The 25,186-nt window shown below is 44.8% G+C and overlaps 1 protein-coding gene across 1 annotated transcript in view; it reads right to left on the reverse strand.

Moving 5' to 3' along the window:
- Positions 1-25,186, reverse strand: part of capn15 (calpain 15) — a gene marked incomplete at its 5' end in the record, with an annotated part of 52,280 nt that overhangs the window by 21,770 nt on the left and 5,324 nt on the right. Inside the window, one exon of the mRNA XM_083788272.1 lies at positions 10,059-11,757. Within this exon, the coding sequence (XP_083644398.1) occupies positions 10,059-11,757 (1,699 nt within the window). The remainder of the gene's footprint in view (positions 1-10,058; positions 11,758-25,186) is intronic.

Genomic DNA, 25,186 nt, shown 5'->3' on the forward strand with positions numbered 1-25,186 from the left:
CTCCTCTCCTTATCAGGGGACTGTATGCTATACTACAGTAGCATACAGTATGTACCCCGCAACAGTCGTAATCATGTCTTCCATATACCCTGCAGTCAAGATAAGTTATGAGCATACAAAAGGTAAATATTCCCTGCACGTGCTTAATAAACAGTGTCACACTAACGTCTAATAGTGTGACAGTGCCTTGGTGACAGCAGTGTTGTTTTCGTCAGGACTGACGATAACGTAAATGACGACGTCAACGCCCCTTTTTCCAGGACTAAGACGGACTAAAACGAATGACCCTAAAATATTTCGGGACAAGACTGACGCTGACGAGCTAAATACCGTAGCTCTGTTTGATGACGATGACGAGACGTGTGTGTGTTATTGTTGACAAGACGAGGCTACACGAAAATGTTAGTGGATTTTGACGAACAAAGTTTTAAATGCATGAAAATGTTCCGCCAATAATGTCACTGCACTCGCCGCTATCCTCCTCTCCAGTCTCCTTTCCTAGTTGGTCACGCCCATCTGCATGCATGCACACACACACACACACACACACACACACACACACCGTCCCATTTCAACTCCGTGTGCGTGTCCTCTTCAGACCACCACCAGACTGGGGGAAGCTGGCACCGCTATGATCACTTTGCTTGTCCCCGGCGTGGATTGGAAATAAAAGGCTATCCGATGATAGCGTGGATTACAGCACAGTTGTGTGCAATTATTCAATAAAGAATTCACATATCACCGCACCTCGTCAAGCCTCCAGTGTCGGCTCAATGCGAAACATGTTGCACCGAGCCTAGCCTGGAAGCTAACGTCAATCAACAACAGTAGCTCTGGTACATAGTGTAGTTAGGACTCATGAGTTCTATGGTACTTAATTTGATCCTTTCCCCTCACTCACACCCGCGGAAGCTGTGCAGGCAGCCCCTCGTTTTTAACATAAAAAAGATGTGAAAGCCTACTTTCCTCCTTCTAACACTATGGATCAGAGCTAACGTTATTCCAACTCCCAGTAGCAGTTCAAGTACCCGACCAGATGACATGGTTTCTAACTAAACGGTTATGGCCAAATAAAATGTAAAATCTACTATGGCTGTTACTGTATGTCCACGGAAGAAACACAGAGGTGTTTTCTTATGGTCATGTCTGTCACATATTTGCTGCACCAATTGAAGCCCCCCCCCCCAAACCCTGTAGGATGCATTCCCCAAAACTCTCAGAGACATGCCCCCACCATCCAAACCTTCAATATTACTTTCCACATCTATTTATTTACTTAGTGTTTTTCCTTTAATAAAGTTGTTTTTGATTCATGTCCCCCTTGTAAAGCATTTGTGGGTACTCAGAAAAGCTGTATATAAATTAATTTTGAGATATTACTACAAAAACAATGTTTATTGCTTAAACTTATGTATTCACTATTCATTGATTCACTAGTATACCAAAATCCATTAAAAAAATGGCTCTCTCACAGTTCTTGGGTCAAATAATGATATGCGATTAAAATGTGATTAATCGAGATTAACTACAAAGCCTCTGATTCATTAGATTAAAATTTTTTAATCGAGTCCCAGCTCTAATTAATACCTGTACGCTATAGACATTTTATTTAAAGACTTTTTATTTTTTGACAAACTGGACTAAAACCTTTTACTAAAATGACTAAAACTGACTAAAACCCTTAGGAGTTTCCGTCGACTAAAACTATCAAGGATAGAAATGACTAAGACTGACTAAGACTAATTAAGCATTTTTTCAAATGACTAAGACTGACTAAGACTAATTAAGCATTTTTCCAAAAGACTAAGACTGACTAAATCTAAAAAATGCCTGCCAAAAACAACACTGGGTGACAGACTAACAGTACTGTTCTCAGAGCTCGTGCTTGCTTGCAAATTGGTAATTAACTGACTTCACCACCTTTAATAGGGGAGAGGATTCACAATCATCATGCACACACAATGTGTGTGTGTGTGTGTGTGTGTGTGTGTGTGTAACCGGCACATGGGTGCAGCTGTTGGGGTCATATTGTTCAGGTCCAGCTGTTGTGATGGTGACTATCTAGCTAGCATAAAGGGCTCTCCTCATTGAGGGAACCTGATGCTGCTGTGTCACTAATCTACCACCTTGGTCCAATGCCCATGTGAAAAAGCCTTGGCTGAATCCACCCAGCTCAATGCCAAGCTAACCAAAGCTAATAAAACCCACTGTGCCACAGCAAGTGCACTGTGGAGTCCAGGATGCTATGCTATGTAAAAGTGGTGACAGAGAACAGTTGAGTCATACTAACAGTGGCACACTTACTAAATTAAAAACAAGCAAGCATTGCAACACAGTGCGGCCATTTACTGTACATTTTAACTGCATTTCTCAGTAATGTAAATGATTTACACTACTGAGAAATGCAGGTCACACAGCATCAGTTGCAAACTTGCACCAGATCCAATTTCCAAGAAACAAAGCCCCCCCCCCCCCCCATTTTCCCTCACTGTATATTGTATCTTTTCCCTTTTTTGCTTCCCATATGATGAATTCCTGTTCTGTATTTTAGCTACATAGAAATGTCTATTTGTATGTCTCTAAATGTTTGTATGTCTTTAAATGTTTTGATGAATTGAACAATGTGGACCCTGTTGTAAACAAGTGTAATGCTTAATTGGGTCGTCCACTCACAGTTGACAGTCTTTGTATTGAGTTTGTGCTTAAAATGTACTGTAAATTCTACAAACTGTTAATAAATATTTCAATCAATCAATCAAAAAGAATATAGTCCCTAAAACAAAATTAATTGTACACGGTAGTACAAGAAGTAACTTGGGCAAAAGAAACGTGACAATTAAGCCTTTCCTGTTTAGCATGCTTTTGTCTCTCCCAGAGAGGGTGAACAGATGTAGTGGTACTGGGGGTGAGGGGTGGTGGTGAGGGGTGATGCCAACAGGCCTAAATGGTACTGGATTTAACAGCTGAGGGGTGATGCCAACAGGCCTACATGGTGTTTGGTTGCTTGGCAGAAGGATGGAGGCAGTGAGTGAGTAGATACCCTTGGGGCCACTGGCAGCAAACGGACACCTCGGCTCTAACTCTTAAAAATTAATGGCCAAAGGTAAGCGGAGTGGAAAAAATATATATCAATACACTTCATTCTATAGTATACCCAGAGCACCCGTTATTTTACGGTGTGGCTCTGCAGGGGGCTAGCCGTCTGAAAGAGGGTTGTTGGCCGGGTGTCTGTCTGTGTGTGTGTGTGTGTGTGTGTATGTGTGCGTGTGCTTAAATTGTGTGTGTGTGTGTGTGTGTGTGTGTGTGGGTCTGGAGCTAATCTCACAAACCGCTGGACCAGTCAGCACATTTCTTTTAGACATTTTGTAATATTCAATTTAGATTTTATAAGTCAATGGAGCTCAGATTTATGTTGAAATCCAAGTTGCTTGCATCACCTCACGTTTATACCGCTGGCGCTAAGCCAGAATAAGTACCTGATTGGCCAACCAGAACCCTTCGGCTTAACCGATTGGCAAAGCTTCACATAACATTTGTGCCGCATAGCAGTATAAATGGAATGACTTGCATCCTTCCCGACATGCATGGCTCCAAATCAGCTTGGCAGACATTGCTGGGGTCATGAACACACATCAGCGAATTCAGGTTTTGTACCCAGCATTGACTTGGTAATTTGCTTGGGTAAAATTGTCTCTCTATCCTCCTCTCACTCTCACTCCCTCTTCCCATCTCTAGCTGGTATTTTTGAAAAGTTGTGAATATTTGTTTAAAATATGTGCGAATCTATATATATTTTTTAATACATCCATTTGGGGACCTTAATATGAAAATGTTTGAGAACCACTGTTATAGAGTAGATAGGAGGTTATACTGCATATATTTTGGCTTTTTTGATCACTGCCGTCAGAGACTCAGAACTACAACAGGCACTGAACACTGCCGTCAGAGACTCAGAACTACAACAGGCACTGAACACTGCCGTCAGAGACTCAGAACTACAACAGGCACTGAACACTGCCGTCAGAGACTCAGAACTACAACAGGCACTGAACACTGCCGTCAGAGACTCAGAACTACAACAGGCACTGAACACTGCCGTCAGAGACTCAGAACTACAACAGGCACTGAACACTGCCGTCAGAGACTCAGAACTACAACAGGCACTGAACACTGCCGTCAGAGACTCAGAACTACGACAGGCACTGAACACTGCCGTCAGAGACTCAGAACTGCCGTCAGAGACTCAGAACTACAACAGGCACTGAACACTGCCGTCAGAGACTCAGAACTACGACAGGCACTGAACACTGCCATCCACTATCGCCTAACAAGCCTAGACAGAGAACCTTGACTTGACCAAGGAATGTAATCTAAACCTCCCAGCTCCCACCACAGTGTACTGTAGCAGCTCATGTTTGTCTGTGGTGTGCTACTATCAGAAAGCACGCCGACAGCATATAGTTTGAGTCTCACCATCATTACATCACTGGCATAACTCAGGGTAATTTGGTGTGAGTCGAATGCTACTGTACTGAGGTTGTTGGTTTTTAGGACAGTTTCTCGCTTATTATATCAACTGCACTCGTCCCGTCACCCTCTTAGTTTAAACAGAGCGGCCGGAAAGCGTCGTCACCGATTACTTACACCGTGGGGATAGTGAATAATTTCTACTTCTCTCTACTCTCTAGCTCAGCCTCTGATGCTATAAATAGACCACCCCCATGTTCACCTTAGCATGCAAACACATGCCACAGCTACATTGTGTGTACACAGTACACACACACACACACACACACACACACACACTTTAGTTGCAAAGGTAGGCGGAGAAAGTAGTTGGGAGTAGAGAAAAAAATCAAACCACACCTGTGTGAAGTGAGGGGCGCTCTAATCATCGCACATCATCATGGTGTAAAATAGACACTATGCCTATTTGCTCACACTATGATGTAAAATGCTCCATTCACTGTCAATGGGAATTTAATGTTTGTTTAAGACAAAGTTTGAGGGGCTAGCACCCCTCAAAAAGGATATACAGACATTGTGGTTTGAGATTAAATAATATATAAATAATAATATAATGAGTATTTTATATAATTATAAAATAATTATACTTGAGTAAATATACTTAGTTACTTTTTATTACTGCAAGACAGACAATAGGGGAAGAGAGAGAGCCTGGCTAAAAATATACAGTAGGTGTCAAATTAGTAGTAGGGTCAAGTAGGGTAGCGGGGATGACAGATCTCAAGTAACCTTCTCTGCTACCGAGGCCAGTGTTGCCAGAGTTTGCGAGAGAAGAAAGCAACCAGGTCTAATTTCGCAATGCATTGCGAGCTTGTAGATCTGCTATTTTCAAACTAATCTTGAAAAAAAAGAAACATTTTGAATATCTGGTACGGGGGTTCCTGGGGCACAAAATATTTTTAGATGGGGGTGGGGTGGGGTGAGTCCGTAAACAACTAAATATTCACTTGGTTGAACCTTGATTAGGAAATAAATGCGCAGCTACCAATAATTTACAAGCAACTTTACAGGAAAACAAGCTTAAAGTCGCTTATAATAAGCAGACATGGCAACACTGCAAACGAGGCAGCTACCCTCCCACGCTCTCAGTGGCGAGCCCACAGCTCACAGGCAGCGCAGGCATTAATAATGCATCCCAGAGCTCGCCTCGTGCCATTATAAACACGGTATGAATTGCAGAGGCCGTGTAGAGATGTCACTGGGCGCATATCAGCCACTCCAAAGATAAAAAGAAAGAAACCCTAGGTATCTGGAAATGTATTTCCTGACTTACCCACTTAAAGCCTGGCATCCGTGTTGCGGGAACAACGGTAGGACTAGCGCTCGAACATGCGCTGCTCTCGTGCTTGTGGTTATGGTTAGGTTAGGGTTTGGGGCAGATTGTCGGTCTAATGACTGTCGGACCAATAATAGTTTTGGAACAAAAGCCTGTAACCGAAAGCTTTCGCAGAAAATAGCAGATCAACAAGTTCACAACACACCACATCGCAGCACGAGCTTTCCACACCATAACAGAAAACAGCAAATACACTAGTATAGAGCCCTGAGGGATTCCGCTCAACCATATGTGGTTTAAATGATTGAAGTTATGCTGCACACTTGTTTGCCGCTGGTCAGTTTACTCTGAGCATTCTGGTATGGGTGCATGTCATGTCATCTGCAGCGTACTAGGGGCTGATGATTAATTAAGTCATGCAAATAATTGCGGCTAACGATTGAATTGTGTTTTTGGAAAGCATCCGTGTCATTTTAGATATTTTACGTTGGCTATTCAAACTCGCTGTGAGCTTCTTTTTTTTTTTTTACATTTTTGAAAAATGTGAGTGGAATATAGAATGTGTTATCTAATAATTGTGACAGACCAACTGCAGCGGAGTTACAGTAGCATCACGTGTATACACGTATGACAGCCCCCAGGCAGCCTGACAACATTATGTAGGCCAACGAATGGCCGCGCGGCGTTTGCCGCTACAAAGTGAACATGAAGCTCCGTAATGAAAACGCTAGAGCAGCAGACAGCAGCAGGCTCGCATCCGTCCGCAGTTGCCAGGGGAAATGTCACGTAGCCACTTAAACAGCCGTGAGACTGGGTGATCACGACCAATCAAATCCCTTTCCAAGAGAGAGATGACCGCAGTGACCCCCACAGATTGGTGGGACGTTAAATGCCAGGTGCACTGGGGCAGGTGGAAAGCTGTCACTGTGGTAGATGTTCCCATCAGGAAAGTTACAAAAAAGGGTTGTTTTTCTGCTCATTAAAAATGTGTAAATTATTCAACGGTAGAAAACCACAACCCCACCCCATTTGGTATGCTGATTGAAATTGTGCCATCTCTTGATGGGGGGGGGTCAAGATAAATGATTTAGTGTATTTAGTGAAGGTTCAAGTTCATAATCTTTTAATAGTTGGGCAAAATATGTAATTACACGTTGACATGAAATCAGATTTGGGCCGGTTGCTTTTATCAGAGACAGACATTCAAGCTAATAAAAGAGATTTGATTAGCATTCAAATAGCCTGTCTAATAGAAAATGTTGACGCATGTCTGCAGGCAAAATAAACACAGCCTCCCTCAAGAGTCTTTCCAGAGCTCAATCTAATTGCATCTCATCAAGTGATCCAGGACTTGCCGTACTCGACAGACGGTCCTTGAATGCAGGTCATATCAGAATTATTAGGAGAGCGGGTCGCATCGCTGTATATCTGCAGCATATTCAGGGGAAAACACGGTTACCCTCTGGCCATTTAAAACGCAACTAATGAACTGAGTGCAAACAGAACCCACTGACAAAGCCTATTAGCATCTCTTGGCAGAGTGTGTGAAATGAAGGACACTGGGGGACAGGGCACAACGCCAACGCCATAGAAGAAAAAGCAGCATAAAGAATAAAGATGAGGGAGCTGTGCTCTGAAACCCAATGTGCACCCAGTGACACATTAAACAATGAAACATCCTCCGTGAGAAGTCGCTGGCTTTTGCACTCTACTCAAAAATGGCAATTGCACCGTGAGCTTTTTTTTTGTGCTCTGCTGCAAATGAACAATGTCCGTTGCTTGCAGATGACAACTTGCTTCCTCTGCAATGCTTCAACTCACTCAACCTTTAAGAAACGAAGCACATTTGTATACAAATCACGACATTGTGGCAAAAGGTCTGATGAACAAAGACATATTCATAAAAGGATCTTATAGGTTATTGCTGTTAGTCATCATGACTCATTGCTGAAATTGGTTGATTTCAGATATTTTGATATAGAAATGAAAAACATGAAATTATTACTAGTAATACAAATCTCTGTGTATCTGTCTTTCTGCGTGTGTGTGCGTGTGTGTGTGTGTGTGTGTGTTAGAGAGACAAGAGACAGTGCTTTTCTTGCTTCGTGCACCACTTGGGGGTCTGGACCAGTGACCACCTGCCTCAAAATGAATGTATCAATAATAGGCTATGACACATGCATATCTTCGAACGGGTAAGGACTAGTAATAATACAATTTAGGCATTTAGCAGACGCTCTTATTCCAGAGTGACTTCAAACACATAGAAATAGTCATCAAGGATAATAAGTAAGCAAACCTAACATCCATCTAACAGTAGAATATCTGTGCAATGAAACTACAAGTATACATTATAGAATGTGCTACCATAATGCTGTCTGTCTTGTATACGCCTGCAATGCCGTCAAGGCTAGGGCAAGTTCTGCGGGCTAAGGAGTTTCAGAGGTGGGTTTTTCAGACTACGGCGGAGGATTGGGAGCGAGTAATAATAATAAATAGATATAGGTCCTAGCAGCAATACGGCCGCCAAGGAATGCAATATGCAACATGCACAATAAGCCATAGAAACATAACTGACTGAATTTGAAAGAAAGACCACCATGCAATTAACAAAATAAAAAAAACAACAGAAAACGACATGCATAAACTATCCACTTTCCATCATGCCTGCGAAAGATCCTGCACATATTCTGGCCCAAGACCATCTCAAACAATAACCTCCTCAACATCACCCAACAAGACACCATGCACATATAATCAAAAAAAGCAGGTGGACCTGGATTGGCCATGTCCTTTACACTGGATCCCAGAAGGAAAGAGAAAGAAAGGCAGGCCTAAAATGACATGGCATAGGACGATAGAGAAGGAGCTCCAGCAACATCATCAGAGCTGGGGGACCATAGAGAAGATGGCCAAAGACAGATGCAAGTGGAGGAACTTTGTTGCTGCCCTATGCGCCAGCCGGCGTAATGGGGATAAGTAAGTCAATTAACAAAATGAGCATTGGAAAAAGCTGAGCAGAGTTCCAAGGGATTGTGGATATTAAAATGCATGTAATGTTGCTTATATAATGGCAGATTTCAAACTCTTATTAAAATTTCAGGACAAGTTTGACAATGTCTGAGACATTGGCAAACTTTTGTCTTGAAAGAAACAATTAGTTTCTGTTGTGTAGATGAAGCAGAGCCATTATGAGGAACAACTTTGCACCTTTGACCTCTGACCTTTAGATTTTCCGACCTTTTGAATTATACGAAACCACGTACATGAAAAATATGAAGCCTCTACAAGCCGATGAATATTGCAGTTTTATGAAAATTCTTGTTCTACCCCTAACTACATAAATGCAGAGTCACAGTTTTTGCAATATGATAAAAGACCCTCTTATCATATTGCAAAAACTGTGACTGTTCCAAATGCCACTGACATAAATCTTACTCCAGTCAGTTGTCAGTTGTGACGTATGTCCTAGTGAAGGGTGCGGTGCATGCAGAAGATTGATACTTTTCAGCTAACTTTCACAGAGATGTTGTAGCTGAATGAAAAAATCTGACCAGTCTGAAGTGAGTGGTGCTTTACTGTACTGTACTGTGCTGTAACTCTACTCAACTGGTACTGTACTATACTGTACCTCCTCCCTGGCCTGTGTGTGTCTGTGTGTTAGGCTGTGCAACAGTGACACTTGGTGGTGAACAAAGGCTATAACGCTATTTCCGTGCTCAGACACAGGGACCCAGGGACACACACATACAGTAGCTGTCTATAGGAGTGGTTGCACCACTCAAAAAACGACTGCAAGGTTAAGCCAGAATTGCAGAATATAATGCACGCACGCGTGAGCTAATTTAGAAACTGTCATCGTCACATAAGTTTGTCCAGGAAAGCATAATCCGTCCGACTCCATTGTTTACATGATCACAGCTGAGCAGACGGTGGTGTGGAGTGTTGACTTCATGGCAAGCTGATAACTACTCTGGCTGGAATGTCAATAAACAATGGCCACAACATTTGCAGTTTAAAATATACAGCAAGCCCTAACAATATAACCCATACATCATCTTAACAACTGTTGTGTCTCATGCACTCATTCTCATCACACTTGTGTTACAGTAGCTGTAGATTCCTTTCTCCACATTCCTTACAATGTAATGTGGATATACTATACTAACAATGCTGCTACTTGATATGATGATGTGTACAGGACAGTGGTGTTGAGTAAACCACACTCTGCATCTACTGATCAACTCCGCCTTACCTCTTGACAGAAGGTGACAATGTTCTCCCAGAGTTCCTTAGCCTCGCCTTCGTCGTTTCGCCGCCGGGCCTCCACGTGCATGCTCTCCCTCCTCTTCAGGGGTTTGACCACCTTGCGCAGGGTGAGGTACTGTTGTGGCGTGTGGCAAGCAGCACAGTTCTTGGCCTTGACGTCGTTGAGCAGCGTACAGGCTGGACAGCCCCACTGGCCTACCTTCTCCGGAAGGCCAGCTGACGAGGTGGACGACGACGACGACACAGAGCAGCTGGTGGCAGAGGAGGAGGAGGGAGAAGGGAAGATTCGGGCCTGTTTCCGTGCCTTATGGCCCGAGGAGGAAGAAGACGACGACGACGAAGACGAGGTGCAAGAGCAGGGTGCGCTGTTGGGCCCCGGGGAGAGGCCACAGTGCGGACAGCAGCGAGGCAGGGACACCTGCTGCTCCTGGAACCCGTGTAGCTTGGAGGAGCCGCAGGCAGAACACTTGCCGGCTCCCGTGGGGTTGCGTAGGGTGCACTTGGAGCACGCCCAGGTGCTGAAGTCCGGGCTGGAGGGGCTTGCCGGGGTGAAGCGCACCGTCTCACAGCCCACTAGATCAATGAGGTCAGTGCCTCCCCGCGACGAGCGGCAGGTGTCGCACTTGGACGCGCCCCCCGGGTTGGGCAAGGAGCAGCTTGGGCACTTCCAGGTGGGGGCCACCGAGGAGGAGGTGGGGGGGGGTTGCGGGTGGTGGTGCACATCCTCCTCCTCCAGGACACTGAGGCGCTTAGTGGGGTAGGAGGGCTCCTGGGGCTGGGCGTGCTTGGGCTTGGGCGGCCGAAGTTGCGGACCAGGCTGCGGGGGCACGACGGCTGTGTTGGGGGAGGGGGAGGTAGGGCTGGTGGCGTTGGCGGCCGCGCTGGGCGGCCGCCCGGGAGGGGGCACCTCTCTCCTGCTGCGTGGCACAGGGTTGTTCTGTAGGGAGGAGAAAGGTGTGAAGGGTGTGGACAGTGGCTGCGAGGGGAGGGCGCTGGGGGGCTCCTGGGGCTCACAGGAGGGCGGCGGCGAGTCATCCGTCAGGTCTATAAGGATCGGCGTGCTCCCCGACGTGTGCACAGGAAACCCCAACACGGGTGTGCGCACCTCAGGCACGACTAGAGCCTCCGGTGGGATTTTAGGCAGCGACAGTTTCCTGGGCCCCCCGCACGCCGAGCAGGACAGAGACACCGGCGTGTTGTGCAGCGTGCAGCGGGGGCACGCCCAGCCAGAGTGATGCCCCTCCAGGACCAGGACAGCCACCTCCCCGTTGCTCTCCGACCTCCGCAGCACCTCCTCCTTGGGGGGTGGATGTTGCCCGCGGGGCTCCAGCAGTACGGTGGGGGTGACGGTGGGCGCGGGGGGGTCCGGGGCCGGCGGCAGCAGGCCGTTGGCAGTGGCGGCCATGGTGGTGGTGGGCGGCGTGGGGGTGGCGGGCGAGGGTCCGAAGCCGCAGACCGTGCAGGCTCCGGAGCCTTGGGGGTTGTTGAGGGTGCAGCGGGGACACGCCCAGCGCTGCTCCTCGGTGCTGCTGAGCCGCAGGATCTGGTTGAGGTCGGGCTTCTGCCGCGGCGCCTCGCAGATGGAGCAGCGAGGCGCCGCCCCGCCATTCAGGAAGGTGCAGCGACCACACGACCAGTCGCTGCTTCGCACCGCTGCTGCCATGGAGCCAGGAGAATGGGAGTGGCTGGAAGAGAGGAAAATGAAGTAGATAGCTTAAAGACAAATGTGAAAATAGCAACCTGTCAAATATGTAAGCCGTTACTGCCAGTAGTGTGGACTGATGAGCAATATTAGATGCGAGGGCCGATGGTTTAGGGCAGGCAATGCCCAATACAAGTATACTATCCAATCCATGTAAATTATTTACAAAAAACAGCAGCTAGGGTGTAATCACACAGGTCTGAATGCAGCCGTAGTCTGGACTCTACTGCTGCCTGAAATCAAACACTGGGAGAGAAGACTAGAAGCATGGGAAGGAAGGGTCAGAGAAGGGGTTGGAGGAGGACAAACACGGAGAGAAAAGGATGAAGAAGTGAGGGCATGAATAAGTAGAAGAAGAAGTAAGGGCATGAATAAGTAGGCACCAAAGGGTTCAGGGAGACATCAGAAGAGACGAGTCCAGTCAAAAGTTCTGAGTTGAGAAAGAGAGGGGACAGACAGTGAGAGAGAGACAGAACTAGGGAGAGACTCTGCAAATGGGAACAGCAGAATCCGAGAAACAGAGAGAGAGAGAGAGAGAGAGAGAGAGAGAGAGAGAGAGAGAGAGAGAGAGAGAGAGAGAGAGAGAGAGAGAGAGAGAGAGAGAGAGAGAGAGAGAGAGAGAGAGAGAGAGAGAGAGAGAGAAAGGGGAGATTAGCTAGTGTAGGGGAAAATCAAATCTCCCTCCTGGGGCCATGGAGGGCAGTAAATCCATACACAATGCTCCTGCGATGAGGCAGAGAGGACAGACAGCAAAGAGGAGAGGAGAGACAGAGGATCGGGCTACCACCTCAGAATACTGAATGAAGCCTTCTCAGTACTCTCCAAGTGACTGACACTTATTACACAGCACACACACACACACACACACACACACACACACACACACATACACACACACACACACACACACACACACGGGATCAGTTCGAGTTCATATTAACACTTCTCTTCCCGTTTCTTCAGTGAATGTTAAAGAAGGCTAGAGGGGGGCCGGCCAAACAAAGGTTATGTCAATCCTGAACCTCCATGGATTTTCAAATGAATGCTCAATGCCTTGTGGTCTATTATTTGTAGCAGCACTTGTGAATTTCAATGACATATTATGGTTTAAAAAGACAGACGTCAAACTCTCAAAAACATGGATTTGTTATTATCACGTGAAATGTCAAGCTTCCTTTTATTTATGTATTTTTATTCAGATTGCCTTCACGAGAAGAACATGCTGAATTGAGTAGTGCTTTATTAAACCATTGCACCAAAATAAATGACATGACTAACCCTGCATTAATTTAGCTAGTGGTAGCTACACAATAATTAGCGTAATATAAGTCTTTAAAAAAAAACATTTCAAATTTCACCTTTTTGAAAATAGATCTACAAGCCATTTTCAAATATCCGATGTACAGTATATAGATTTAAAGTGCTCATGTGGTTGAACACCTCCAGAGAGCACGGAGTGCCCCAGGGGACAGGCGGGGGTGCCATCTGAGCAATCCCATAAATGTCACTGTCAGTCAGCCGCTCATGTGTGAACGCTGACCCAAGGTGGTGGGGGAACTGGGGCGAAGCTAGTGGTAATGACCGCAGTGCTAAGAGCTCGCGTGCTGTGCAGTGCCGGCCCCCGTGAGCATGGCCCATGACAAGCCCGACTACAGATCTCGCTTATTTGCTCGCTTCTGTTGCTATTAATAATACAGTATTTGTTATAGAGGAAGGGGGATGTCTATTTCTCTTGAGGCGAACAGGTCTTAGAAAAGGCTTTTTTATAATAACTAGACCGGTGACCGGCTGTAGAGCACCGAGTCGGAAATACCCGTTGTACCCGTGTCAGATTACCCGTTCCACCCAGCTGTCTGTGTCCCTTTTATGCCCATATATTGAGATTTGTATCCGTCTCTCTGTGTACCTTTATTCTTATATATGGAGGTCTGTGTTAGGCATGCCCAAATATGGAGTGTTGTGATGTCAGAACAAGCCAGCTCCATATATGGAGCCCGGGCAGAATGAACGAACAAACAAATGAATGAAACTGAGATTACATTTGATTTTCCTCGCAAAAGGCATTCAAATACTAATAATTTCTGTAGAAAGAGGTTGTGAGCCAACACGGTAGGGCTGCACAATATATCGTTATCGTATCGGTATCGAGGTATGAACATGCACAATATCAGTATCGCAAAAAGGCAACGGTATCGCGATATAGATATATCGTCGACATATCGATATATCGTCCACTTCTAAAGCCAGCCCTCTGTTTTAGCCTGTGCCCCTCGGAAAATAAACCATCACTCCGTTTGTCCCTCTGTCCTGTTGTAGCCTGGCTCCAGCCCTGAATCGCTAGCCACGCCCATTAAGAAAATATGTTGCTGCACGATATATCGTATCGTATCGATATCGAGATATCTGCCATATATATCGTGATATATATTATATCGTATCGATATCGAGATATCTGCCATATATATCGTGATATGAATTTTTGTCCATATCGTGCAGCCCTACAACACGGTATGATTTTCATATTGTTGTTGGAGAGTACAGAGAGAGGTAGCGACAGGCTGACCGCTCAGAGACACAGGCTGGCCGGAGTCGTGCTCCTCTCCCCTGCAGCATGGTGTGCATCTTGGCCAGCTAATTGCCCTCGGTTCAACTCTATTAAACTTTTCCAGGTCAGAGCAGGCCTCACAGAACCCAGGGGAGAACCAGAGCTGCTCTGCCTCTGGTCACACTCTCCCTCACCGGAGTCACCGCTTTGATGCTGAATGGTCTGCGGCATCACTGTCACAGTACAATACTGTAGGTGTACGGTAAACCCTATAGGTGGAAACTGGTATTGCAATAGTCAGTATCGATATTGGTCAGCATGATAGTCTGCTCTATTTCACAATGAGCTTTGCTCAGGACCTCTACAGTTGGCGAGACATCGGTTCGGGAGTTTGCACATCCCATAGTAAGCTCACTGTGAAATAGATTTAAAAATATCAGACCAGTCTGAAGCGAGTGGTGCAACAGCACCCCCTATTAGTACTCTAAACATCGGGACATAGTCACATAGGTTAGAGAACATAGTCGCATAGGTTGGGACATAGGGACAAAGCTGTTCCTTCAAAAACTATATCTTTTGTACAGTATCACACCCATACTCCATCCCCTACACTGGCTTCCTGTCTCCTTCAGGATAGTTTAGTTTATTTGATCATCCTTCAGTTTCAAATACAATATTTACAACAATGAATGGAAGCTGTTACCAAAAAGAAACATGAAGATGATCAAAAACATGATTCGTAATACTACAATAACATGAACAGATTCACAAAACATAAGTCAGATACGAGAATACGAGATACGAAAAAGTCAGATACACCAAACCCAGCCCCATGTCACAGTAGAGATCCACCAGGATCCATAGTTACATGGAACTACATAACAGTTAAATTACACATTATTATTGTTATTAAATGTATATTCAGTGATTTCACTCAAAAAACCTTAGGTTTCGTTTTTGGCTGTGGGACCCAGCCTTTCGTCCAATCAGGATAGAGAGTCAAAAACGAAACCTACGTTTTTTTGACCCCCAGGGGTTAACTGGGGACAGGGAGGAACTCCTTATATGGTCAGCACACTCTATAGTAGAGAGGATTATCACAACAAAACAAAAAAATAAGTGATATTTGAATTAAGTGAAATCACTGAATATACCTTTAATATCCTCATTCACATTACCCTCATAACCAATGATCATTATCATTTATGTTGTTACTGAGTAATGTCATTTTTGTTAACATAATTACAATAATTTCAATTAATTAATTATTAGTAATGACAGCGCTAATGACTATCAATACTACCATCACTATCAATACCTGTACAAAATGTATCAGTTGAACATACAATAACGTCATCATCCACAATACACTTAATTAGTGTTACTACTGTGTCTGACTTCCTCTGGTAGGCCATTCCAGATCTTAACCCCTCGGACAGAGAAACACATCCTCTTCCAGCAGGCACACAAGGTGCCAACTGCCAAGGACCAATCTCCGCACTATGGGGGACCGGGCCTTCTGCTCAGCTGCTCCTCGGCTGTGGAATGCCCTCCCAGACCACCCGAGAGCGCCACAATCCGTGGACGCTTATAAAAAAGGGGACTTAAGACTTTTCTTTTTAACAAGGCGTTTGCCTAGTTGGACCTTTAAGATGGTTAAGATAGCTGTATACTTGTGTATACCGACCACAAAATGCATGAATTGTCCTTATTTTTGTCCTTTTATATACTTTTTTATTTTATTTTTTCTTCTCTTGATGTAGCATTTTGAGATTTGTTTCAAATGTAAAGTGCGTTATAAATAAAATGTATTATTATTATTATTATAGAGTGTAACCCTTGTTTTATGAATCATGAGTAATGAGCTCTCCAAAACAGCCCCTCACGCTAGAAAAAGGGTGTTTTTGTCAAATGATGGATTAGTCAAGAGTCAGGTGACCGAGTGCTGATATAAGGAGGTGATGTCATGACGTCGGAGCATTGGTCACTGACACAAGTCTTATGCGTTGTGAATGTTCTGTCCAGTGGCAGGGGCACCGTTTCACCCATAGTGAGCTTGTTGCTCATGAGCTGATTGCAAATCTGTATTTGTGTGCACAAGTGTGTGAAGTGTATTTGGGTGTGCATGTCTAAATGCACACTATGGTGCAGTGTGTGTTTTTATGGTCCAAGTATATTTACACGCAGGCCTATGTGTTTTCCTAGCCCCGGGGGCAGTGAGGAAAGGAGATAGAAGTCCCAGTGCTTTGTGTCAAGAACCATTAGCAGTGTGTTGGTTCTCCCCAGCCCTGGCCTGCTCTCCAAGGTGAAAACCACAGTCTCCTGGGAGGACAACACCCCCTTCTGTAACACTAACAAACCACTGCTTATTATGCTTACTCAGCCTATCGCCCCACAATGTTATCTGTTGGGTCCTGGGAGAGATACACACTGACACACACACACACACACACACACACACACACACACACACACACACAGGGCCGGGTTAAATAATTGTACCCCTCCGTAGCACTAACAAACTGCGGCTTAGCACTTACTCAGGCCACAATGTTATCTCTGGAGTCTTAAGAGTCACTGTGGTATATCAAGTCTCCACAGTGAAAAAGATGATAAGAGGTATGAATTTAATAGCAGCAGCTACATTTACTACTGGTGTGGAATGGAGACAGTGAGGGAATCTGTCCTTAGACAACCCATACATGTCCTCATCCTAGATCTGCTGCACTGTTTACATTCACTGCACTTGAATAATGCACCCCCCTGCCACCACAAACAAGTGTAGTTGGCATATGCTCACGTTATGCTCCACAGGTCTGCCACTGCGCGGGTCGCACACACAAACAATGATAACAGCAACGCTCACACAGCTCATATGAGGGCTGATAGGGGTCCCTCACCGCTGTCGTTTGAACAACTCTTGCTTCTTTCATCTCCAGGCGTGGGATCAAAGTCCTACTGTAAGCCACAAGGAGCCATTGTCATGGCAATTGATTTGGTTACGTGGCAAGAGCAAAGGGATCGCAGAGCTCATTAAATGTCAGTAGTCTGTGTCAGCCGTCGGGGGAGCCTCCTATCGATTTGATCACATATATTAATGGGCATCCATTCAGAGGATGTAGAATAGCTCGAGAGGCTCATTGTGTTACAAGCATTAAGGCTTATCAAATGTTAAGTAGTGATACATGGTAAGTGGGTTCCGGCCTGAGGTGTGAGTTCCAAGTGCAGGGGTGCAATGTGCAAGTGACTTACGTGAACTTCCAAGCACATGCACACACACACACACACACACACACACACACACACACACACACACACACAAAACATAAGCAAGAATACTACTGTATATATGCAATGTTTTGTCCACCCCCCCCCCCCCCCTCTGTTCATTGGAGCTGCTTTAAAAGTGCCCACTTCAGCTCCTCGTGTTGCAGGACTGGGCAATGAGCCAAGACCTTACAGTAGAGAGAGAGAGAGGCCGATGACAAGCTTCCATCTAAAAGCTAGCCCCTTCCTTTCCTGTCTTTGTGACAGCCAGGTTGTCCACAACATACCTGCCCCTCACTTAAATTCACTTTAGAACGAGCACCGATGTCCCCGACCAATTTCGGGATGCTTCAGTGGGCTTAATAAGATCGTAGAGCACTTTGGCCAGCATATTAGAGGCACTGTGAGGGAGCCCTGCTTCTGCACTGAACACCACCCAGGACTACCACAAACAGTGGTTGAAAATATTGTTGGCGAGATGAAAGCCACGCCAAGCCTTGAGGTAAAAAGAACCTAGGAAAAACAAACAAACTGTAAAGTGGAGGTTTACAGGTTATGTCGTCAGTCACCACATGAATCTTCATATTCAGAATGTGGGGTCTTTAAATGCCACACTTGGGGCCTTTAAATTGGAGCCTTTAAATGCCACATTTTTAGACTATAATCGCACCGGTGAGGAAGGTAAACGAGTCTTGTTTGTCTGACTGAGAGCGTTAATCCGAGAAAGTGTTTAGCAATGTTGGAATGAGCTCAAATGAACAGAGCAGCACCAAGTCAACCAACCCTTACCTCCCGGCTTGCCATGACACACGTGGCCTTTGTGCGACAGTCATTAATCCTTCCAAGTCGGCCATCCCCACCCATGACCCAGGGCCCATTAAAATTGCATTATAAAACAAAATGTGAGACACAGCCTTTCCAAGGATGGCCAGTTGGCCACCGGACGATCCTGTGTGTAAATGGATGAATAAAATGCACACTGTGTAAAAGGCACTGTAATGCACCATTTATCATTTATTTACCATTCATGGTTAGGTAAGGAGATTGTACATGTATGTATTGATATTGAAATTTGGTTTTGCAAAATATGCAAAAGTATTGAAGAAACTGGTTTGTATATGTTTCATAGCATGTTGATGGTGTTGGTTGATGTCTCTCTGTACTGTCCATTGAGCTAAATAAGTGTACTGTGACTTTAAGACTACAATTAGAGGTCGCAGATTTATGGAGTATACGTTCTCTGCAACACTGAGGCCAAGTTATAATTTAATTAAAAACTTCATTAAACAATGGACCATTTGCACACCAGTGATTACCGATTTGTATAAATGACATGAGGACTCTCGTCAACACACGGTTGAGCCAATGAAAATCGCTGTTTCATAAAAAATCTTCTTCTGCCTCTAATACATACATGCAGCGTCATATGCTTAATTTGCTTGTCACTTTACAGTATAGTATCAATGATATCGTTGTGTTTTTTGCGATTATTTTTGTTCTGTCGAAACGGATACAAAAAATGAACTTAAATTAAAAGCCTCCCCTACAGTATAGTTCTTTCTCTCATCTGAAAGTTGGACTTTCTGTAAAAAGCAAAAAGATGCTGACACAAGGGAAAGAACATCAACAATATAAGGACAAAAGTGCCCTCCTACAAAGGCTCACATCCCTCATGAGACATCTTGATGGTCGTTATAAATCATCGGCTGCTCTTTCACGAGACAAAGATAAAAAAGGCAGCAATTCACAATGTTTAATAATCGTTTATACTGTCAGTCATTCTCCAATAAGTGTTGCATACGGCTTCCATAACTATCAACCTTATGAGATGACAGTGCCAAAACTTCACTTTGTTGGCATGCCACATAATACATATATTGTTTACATTACTAGGCACCGGCCTATAGTCAGGAACAACGCAAGTTGGAAATGCATGACCCAGACAGTTATGCAATACCTATTGCACCCGTCTGTGCCCATATCGAATCGACAATAGGCACCGCACTCCCTCAGATCATTCGCGACGCACATGCATAGTTTGAAGTCAGTCAGTCAGATGGTTCTCGCCAAATGTGAACTACAGATGCACGCATGCAAAGACAAATATCTTGCATATTCATACTAGTAGGATATAAATTCCTCCAACTAGACCAGCAGAAACTAATATAATCCATATAGTAGGCTTTCACAAACCAAAACATAACAGGGCTAATTAACTGCAAGCTACCCTGCAAGGGAAAAGGTTATCCGTCTGTCTTTCCCCATCAGTATATTTGGCCAGGGCTGGCTGCGGAGCTACCTGACTTATCATAGGTGAGCAGTTTCTGGACCTTGCTCTGGTTCAGTGGGAGGCAGGTCCTTGTTAATAATGCATCCGATCCATAGGCCATAGGCATCACCCTCAGACTGCTACAACAGGATCTGACAGATGTTTTACAAAATCTTCAGGACTGCCATGATTAGCAACAGATGACTGAGACTAACTAACACATACAAAGATAAAGGAAAAACTACTTATTGTCAGCTATAAATGGGTAAGAAATCAAAAGCAGCATTGCTGGAGTCGTAATCACTGAAGTGTTCCAATCAAACTCAACCACAGCTAGCGCTATGCACTACACAGAAGATGTCGCCTAAGCATGACTGGCAGCTTCAAGCCATTCTGATACGTCAGGAAGTGGCGCTGGCTTAATTCCTGGTACCCGCTGGGGCCAGACTGGCCGCAGACAGAGATCCACAATCACTGAAGCTAACTGCAGGCAATTAGCCTGCGTTACCTCCGCTTAACTAAGTGTCTCTAGAGGAGACACCCAGGGAGTAAGGTTGCAGCCACAGGGAGCGATGGGCACACAACCACCATCTGTCGGGGCGTCACTCAGGGTATCTCAGCCAGGGGGACGTGCCATACTGGAAGAATCAGTGGTGCGTTTTCCACAGTTCTCACACTTCAATCATTAAGTCTGTCGAAGCAGAGTACCCTGGCCTTTTCTCCCAATGTAGTAGTTATTCCAATCCCCAATGATTATAGTCCCTGTCACTGCTAAGTCTAACCAATAATGTTTGGTCTTGGGGAGAGTGTAGACCAGAGTGGTCACTGGTTCTCAACCTTTTCAGACCGTGACCCCCCAAAAAAATCATATTTGAACTGGGTACCCCCCACCCTGACAAGCACATGGAATGTAGGAGTTGAGGCATTCAATTTAGCTTGTCTTGGTTCCGTTCCGTATACATTTTGTGAAAATAGACGATCTACAAGCACATCGCTTTTTTTTTTAACTTTGATGCAGGTATTAGTATTTTTTTTGGGGGTTCCCCCTCTGAGGGTCCCGACCCACAGGTTCTCAACCTACTACACTGTAGACAACCACATCACCTGCTGCTTATTTTCACCCGACAGTGAAGAGTTTCACCAGGAGGGGTTAACGGTAACGCATGCAGAGGAACATGCCATCTTTCCCAATTCTGCTCCCTTCTGAACAGGCACACAGCTGTATGAGTCACTCACTAGTGCAGCGATAAAGAGGCTTCCCACACGTCGTGAACACTAATTGTGCTCATCTGACCACCTGGCCAAAGTAGACGCACCATGGAGATTTGTTGGGCATGTGCCACCCACCCAGGCACCCAGACAGAGTGAGTTGTGTTTTAACCCTTTTAAGACCTGAGTCTCAAACTATTAGCAAAGAAATAGCAGGTGCTCACAGCGCGTCACAAACATGTACATCTGCTATTTTTGAGTGGTACTGTGTTGAAGACTTGAACATCAATCTGATCATCCCCGTCCTTCCTGGACCCTCCAAATGAGTAGACTGTCTCCCACAGCAACAGCAGCTTGATGAGGCTCTCTGTTGATGTTATGAAGCCCTCTGTTCAGATGCAGCGTCCAGCAGAACATTTCTCACAACAGATCCTCCAGGGTTCAAATTTTATTCCAGTCCCGTTGTCTAACAGAATGGTGTCCTATTGTGTGCTCGTAAAACACTTATATTGGTTCAGTGGCACAAACGTCACGTAAGGTTTGACCAATCCACAAAGCTGATGGGTTGGGCTGGCCAATCAAGGAAGTTGATGCCTGTTAATGTCCCTAATATGGACAGGCTCTACGGAGCAGACAGACAGGCTATACGCAGCAGACAGACAGTCTCTTCAAAGCAGACAGACATTCAGGGGTCAAAATGGACCCTTACCGGTCTGTAAACCTGAGATATATTGTGCTGGTCACCTAGTTTTTAAACGTTTTATTTACGCATTTATTTGCATTTTTCACCCGGTGCCTACGCAACGTAAGACGTCATCTGGCTGATATAAATACAGTGGGCGTGGACGCCCCTCAGTTCACACCAGTGTGATTTCTTTATAATATATCTCTGTTGACGAGCAAGAAAACAAAATCACACTGGTGTGAAGTGAGAGGTGGCCAATGTATTTATTTCAGCCACATGACGTCTTGCGTCGCCATTTAGTGCCCGAAACAAACATTTAAGTCCAAATCCCATAGACTTGGCTTCCATACTGTATGATGTAATCTTCAAACACCTGTCATGTCATAATAGGCAAACATTCAATATAAAAATAAAAATAAATCGTTCAACACCCGCTGATGTGTATAGGCAAATTATACAAGGAGGGGACCAAGTACAGACCACTGGGGGACCCTGGTCAACGAATGTAGGGTTTAAGTTAATGTTATGTTATTTTAATTTTCTACATATAGCTATTTGAATAACTGACAGACATTCTGCCCCAACTTTCCTTGTTAGAATCATAATGCATCATCCATCATAATCCATCATTACTGACAGTGCAGAGTGATGAGTAGCTACTAGCTACATTATCTGAGAGGTGAGGTGAGGGAGTTCTTCGCTGTGACATGACGAGACCTGGAGACATGATACACAGAGCTTTGGTGACAGTGGAGCGTCGGTCACAGGACACAAGGAAGGGAGATGGACCACAGAGCGTTATGGTGGAGTGCCTACGAACAGGACTTTTTGTTTTAAAAGTACTTAATGATTTTTGGGTGGGAGGAACCGAATAAGGCCATGTTATGTAAACGAAGAGCAGATTTAGACAGCACACGTTGCAGCACTGGTGGTGGCAGCGCAGACACCGTTCCTATGAGACCAAAGCAGACAAAAAGGTCTTTTCAACGAGTCGAGTGTCCTTAGGCCAGGAAAACCCACTGACACACATCACTGAAGCTATAGAGACAGAGCTTTATTTATAGATATTTTCAACAGATATGCCTCTTTAAAGAATGGAACACAACAAGGGCTTAGAGTAGACCATCAGCTCTAAGCCAAATGTGATGCTGCAAAAACAATGGGGATGTTGTTCGAGCACCATGTCATGTGTCAAGAGTGAGGCAATGCATAAGGAATATGCAGGCCTGTTCATCCCTTTCTCATGAGGAAAAACTAAGCAATTCACCAAAGTTTGTTTACAACAGTCTTTTACCTTGTGATTTGGATATACCAAGCCATGAAATATGAGGAAAAAGAAAGAAATATATATATACATATGCATATATACACACATATATACACACGTATACTATATATATATATATATACACACACACACACACGCATAATAAACATAAAGTTGGCAAGATAGAGACAAACGCTAAGGCTGGGTGAGAGAGAAAAGATTGCTCCTGACCTCTGGCTGTAGCCCACGTAAACTTTTTCTGTGCCATTACGAGATAATCTCGTGAATAGCTATTGTACCCCACTGTGCCAAAACGAGATTTGATTAATTGGCATCCATAATAAAAAATGAAAAACAATAATAACAACAATATATATATATATATATATATATATATATATATATATTATTTTTTACTCACATGGTAGAACAGTCTAAATGCGAATCCGATGTGTGTGCGCTTATTACTCCTTTTTCTGCTCAAATTGAGAAAGTCCAGTGTTTGGGAGGTTATAATTGCCCGTTCTTACATCGCAAAGACCAAAACAATCCCATCACGGGTCCTCCGCTGCCTATAGTGAAGCCACACCAAAGAGATTCTATATAAAGAGGCGACAAGCATTAAGTCCCATCATAGTAACAGTGCCTCCGCCATATTGGAGTGATGACGTAACTTCCGGTTGCTTTTAAAAACATGAAAAAGTCACGCTGTACAAAACAATAACTTGTTTTAATCCTATTCTACTCTCATAATTATTTACCCATTTATTTAACAAATTAATGAATGGATCAAAGCAGAAATTAGTAACATTCATTCAGAATGTACTGTAAGGGTGCATGTGTGCACGCGCGACAGTGCGTGTTCTTAATTCTTATCACACGATTTTGCATCCCATTTTTTTCACCCACTGTCAATTATCTAACGTAATCCTGGGTGCTACACTTCCTCTGCCAACCTGGGGTGGGGCAACGGACTGATGGACTGCTTCCTTCTATGCATGAGTAGTCCAAGCTGCTTCTTTTCACCTGACAGGGGAGAGTTCCCCGGCCGGAAGGAACACGTTATTCCGACCAGTTCCTTTCCCCTCCATTAGGCGACCCGGCTGGCCAGGGGGAGGTAGTTTAGTGACCAGGATTACTGCATGTCGTTTGTGAGGGTACCTACCCTGGGGGACACGGGGAGAACATGCAAACTCCACAGAGAAAGGCCCTTTCGCCAACCCCGCCTCGGGTATGGGAACTGATGACACAGAGGAGAAAACACACCCCCAGCACCCACAGCGTCCCCAGCGAGAATCAAACCCTGGACCTTCTAGCTGTGAGGCGACAGCACTACCAACTGTGCCACGTGACCGTGCGTGTTTGAGGTGTTTACATTGACAAAGCGTTGCCGCCATATTGGAGTGATGCCAGCAGCACTACCTCTGCGCCATCTAGTGGTGATACCAAATATTTGAGGACTGTCGTGTCTTTATATAGAATCTCTTTGGCCACACAGTGTGGTGGGGGCTGCGCTTGGATCTCTTCTTCTACTTTGGTATTTCGCGCATTTGACTGGCACTGGCCTCACGATCCCACCTAGTGTAACGGGAGGGAATGTGTTCGAACAGTGCTAATTTTTTATGGCCGAATCTGTCGCTTTAATCTTTAAACAGAGCAAACTGTCCGACTAGCTTTCAGCACACGGCAACGGTGCAGAGTCGAGGACACAGTAAAGCAGGAAATCGGCAGGAAGCGGTTAACTCTGTGTGGAGGAAGAGGAAGTGGAATATAATATGGTGGGTTCTGTGTGCTAATCTGATGTTCCCAACACCAAAACCCTGCAGGGCCAGAGCTCTGCTGACGTCGCACTGCCTTCATCCAGGGATGTTTGATTTGAGTGGTTTATTTCCTGGTTTCCGCCTTGCAAATTCAACAATTATCAGAATAGATCATTAAAAATCATGGGCCGTAAAATGCCCTAGTTCATTGGCTTTTATCCAGTATCACTAAATATTGACTTGAATAACGAAGGAACTGCAATAACATTCTGTCAGAGGTGGAATTTGCCAGTTTAGGTTTCTCCCTTCGTGAAAGATAGCTAAGGTTGGCTGGCATATACGATCCAATCTAGTGCCTGTGATGGAACTAGGGTACTAAACATATGCTACGGATATCCATGGCAACAAGA

This window comes from Protomyctophum parallelum, assembly GCF_964188405.1.
Source record: "Protomyctophum parallelum genome assembly, chromosome: 17".
NCBI lineage: Eukaryota > Metazoa > Chordata > Actinopteri > Myctophiformes > Myctophidae > Protomyctophum > Protomyctophum parallelum.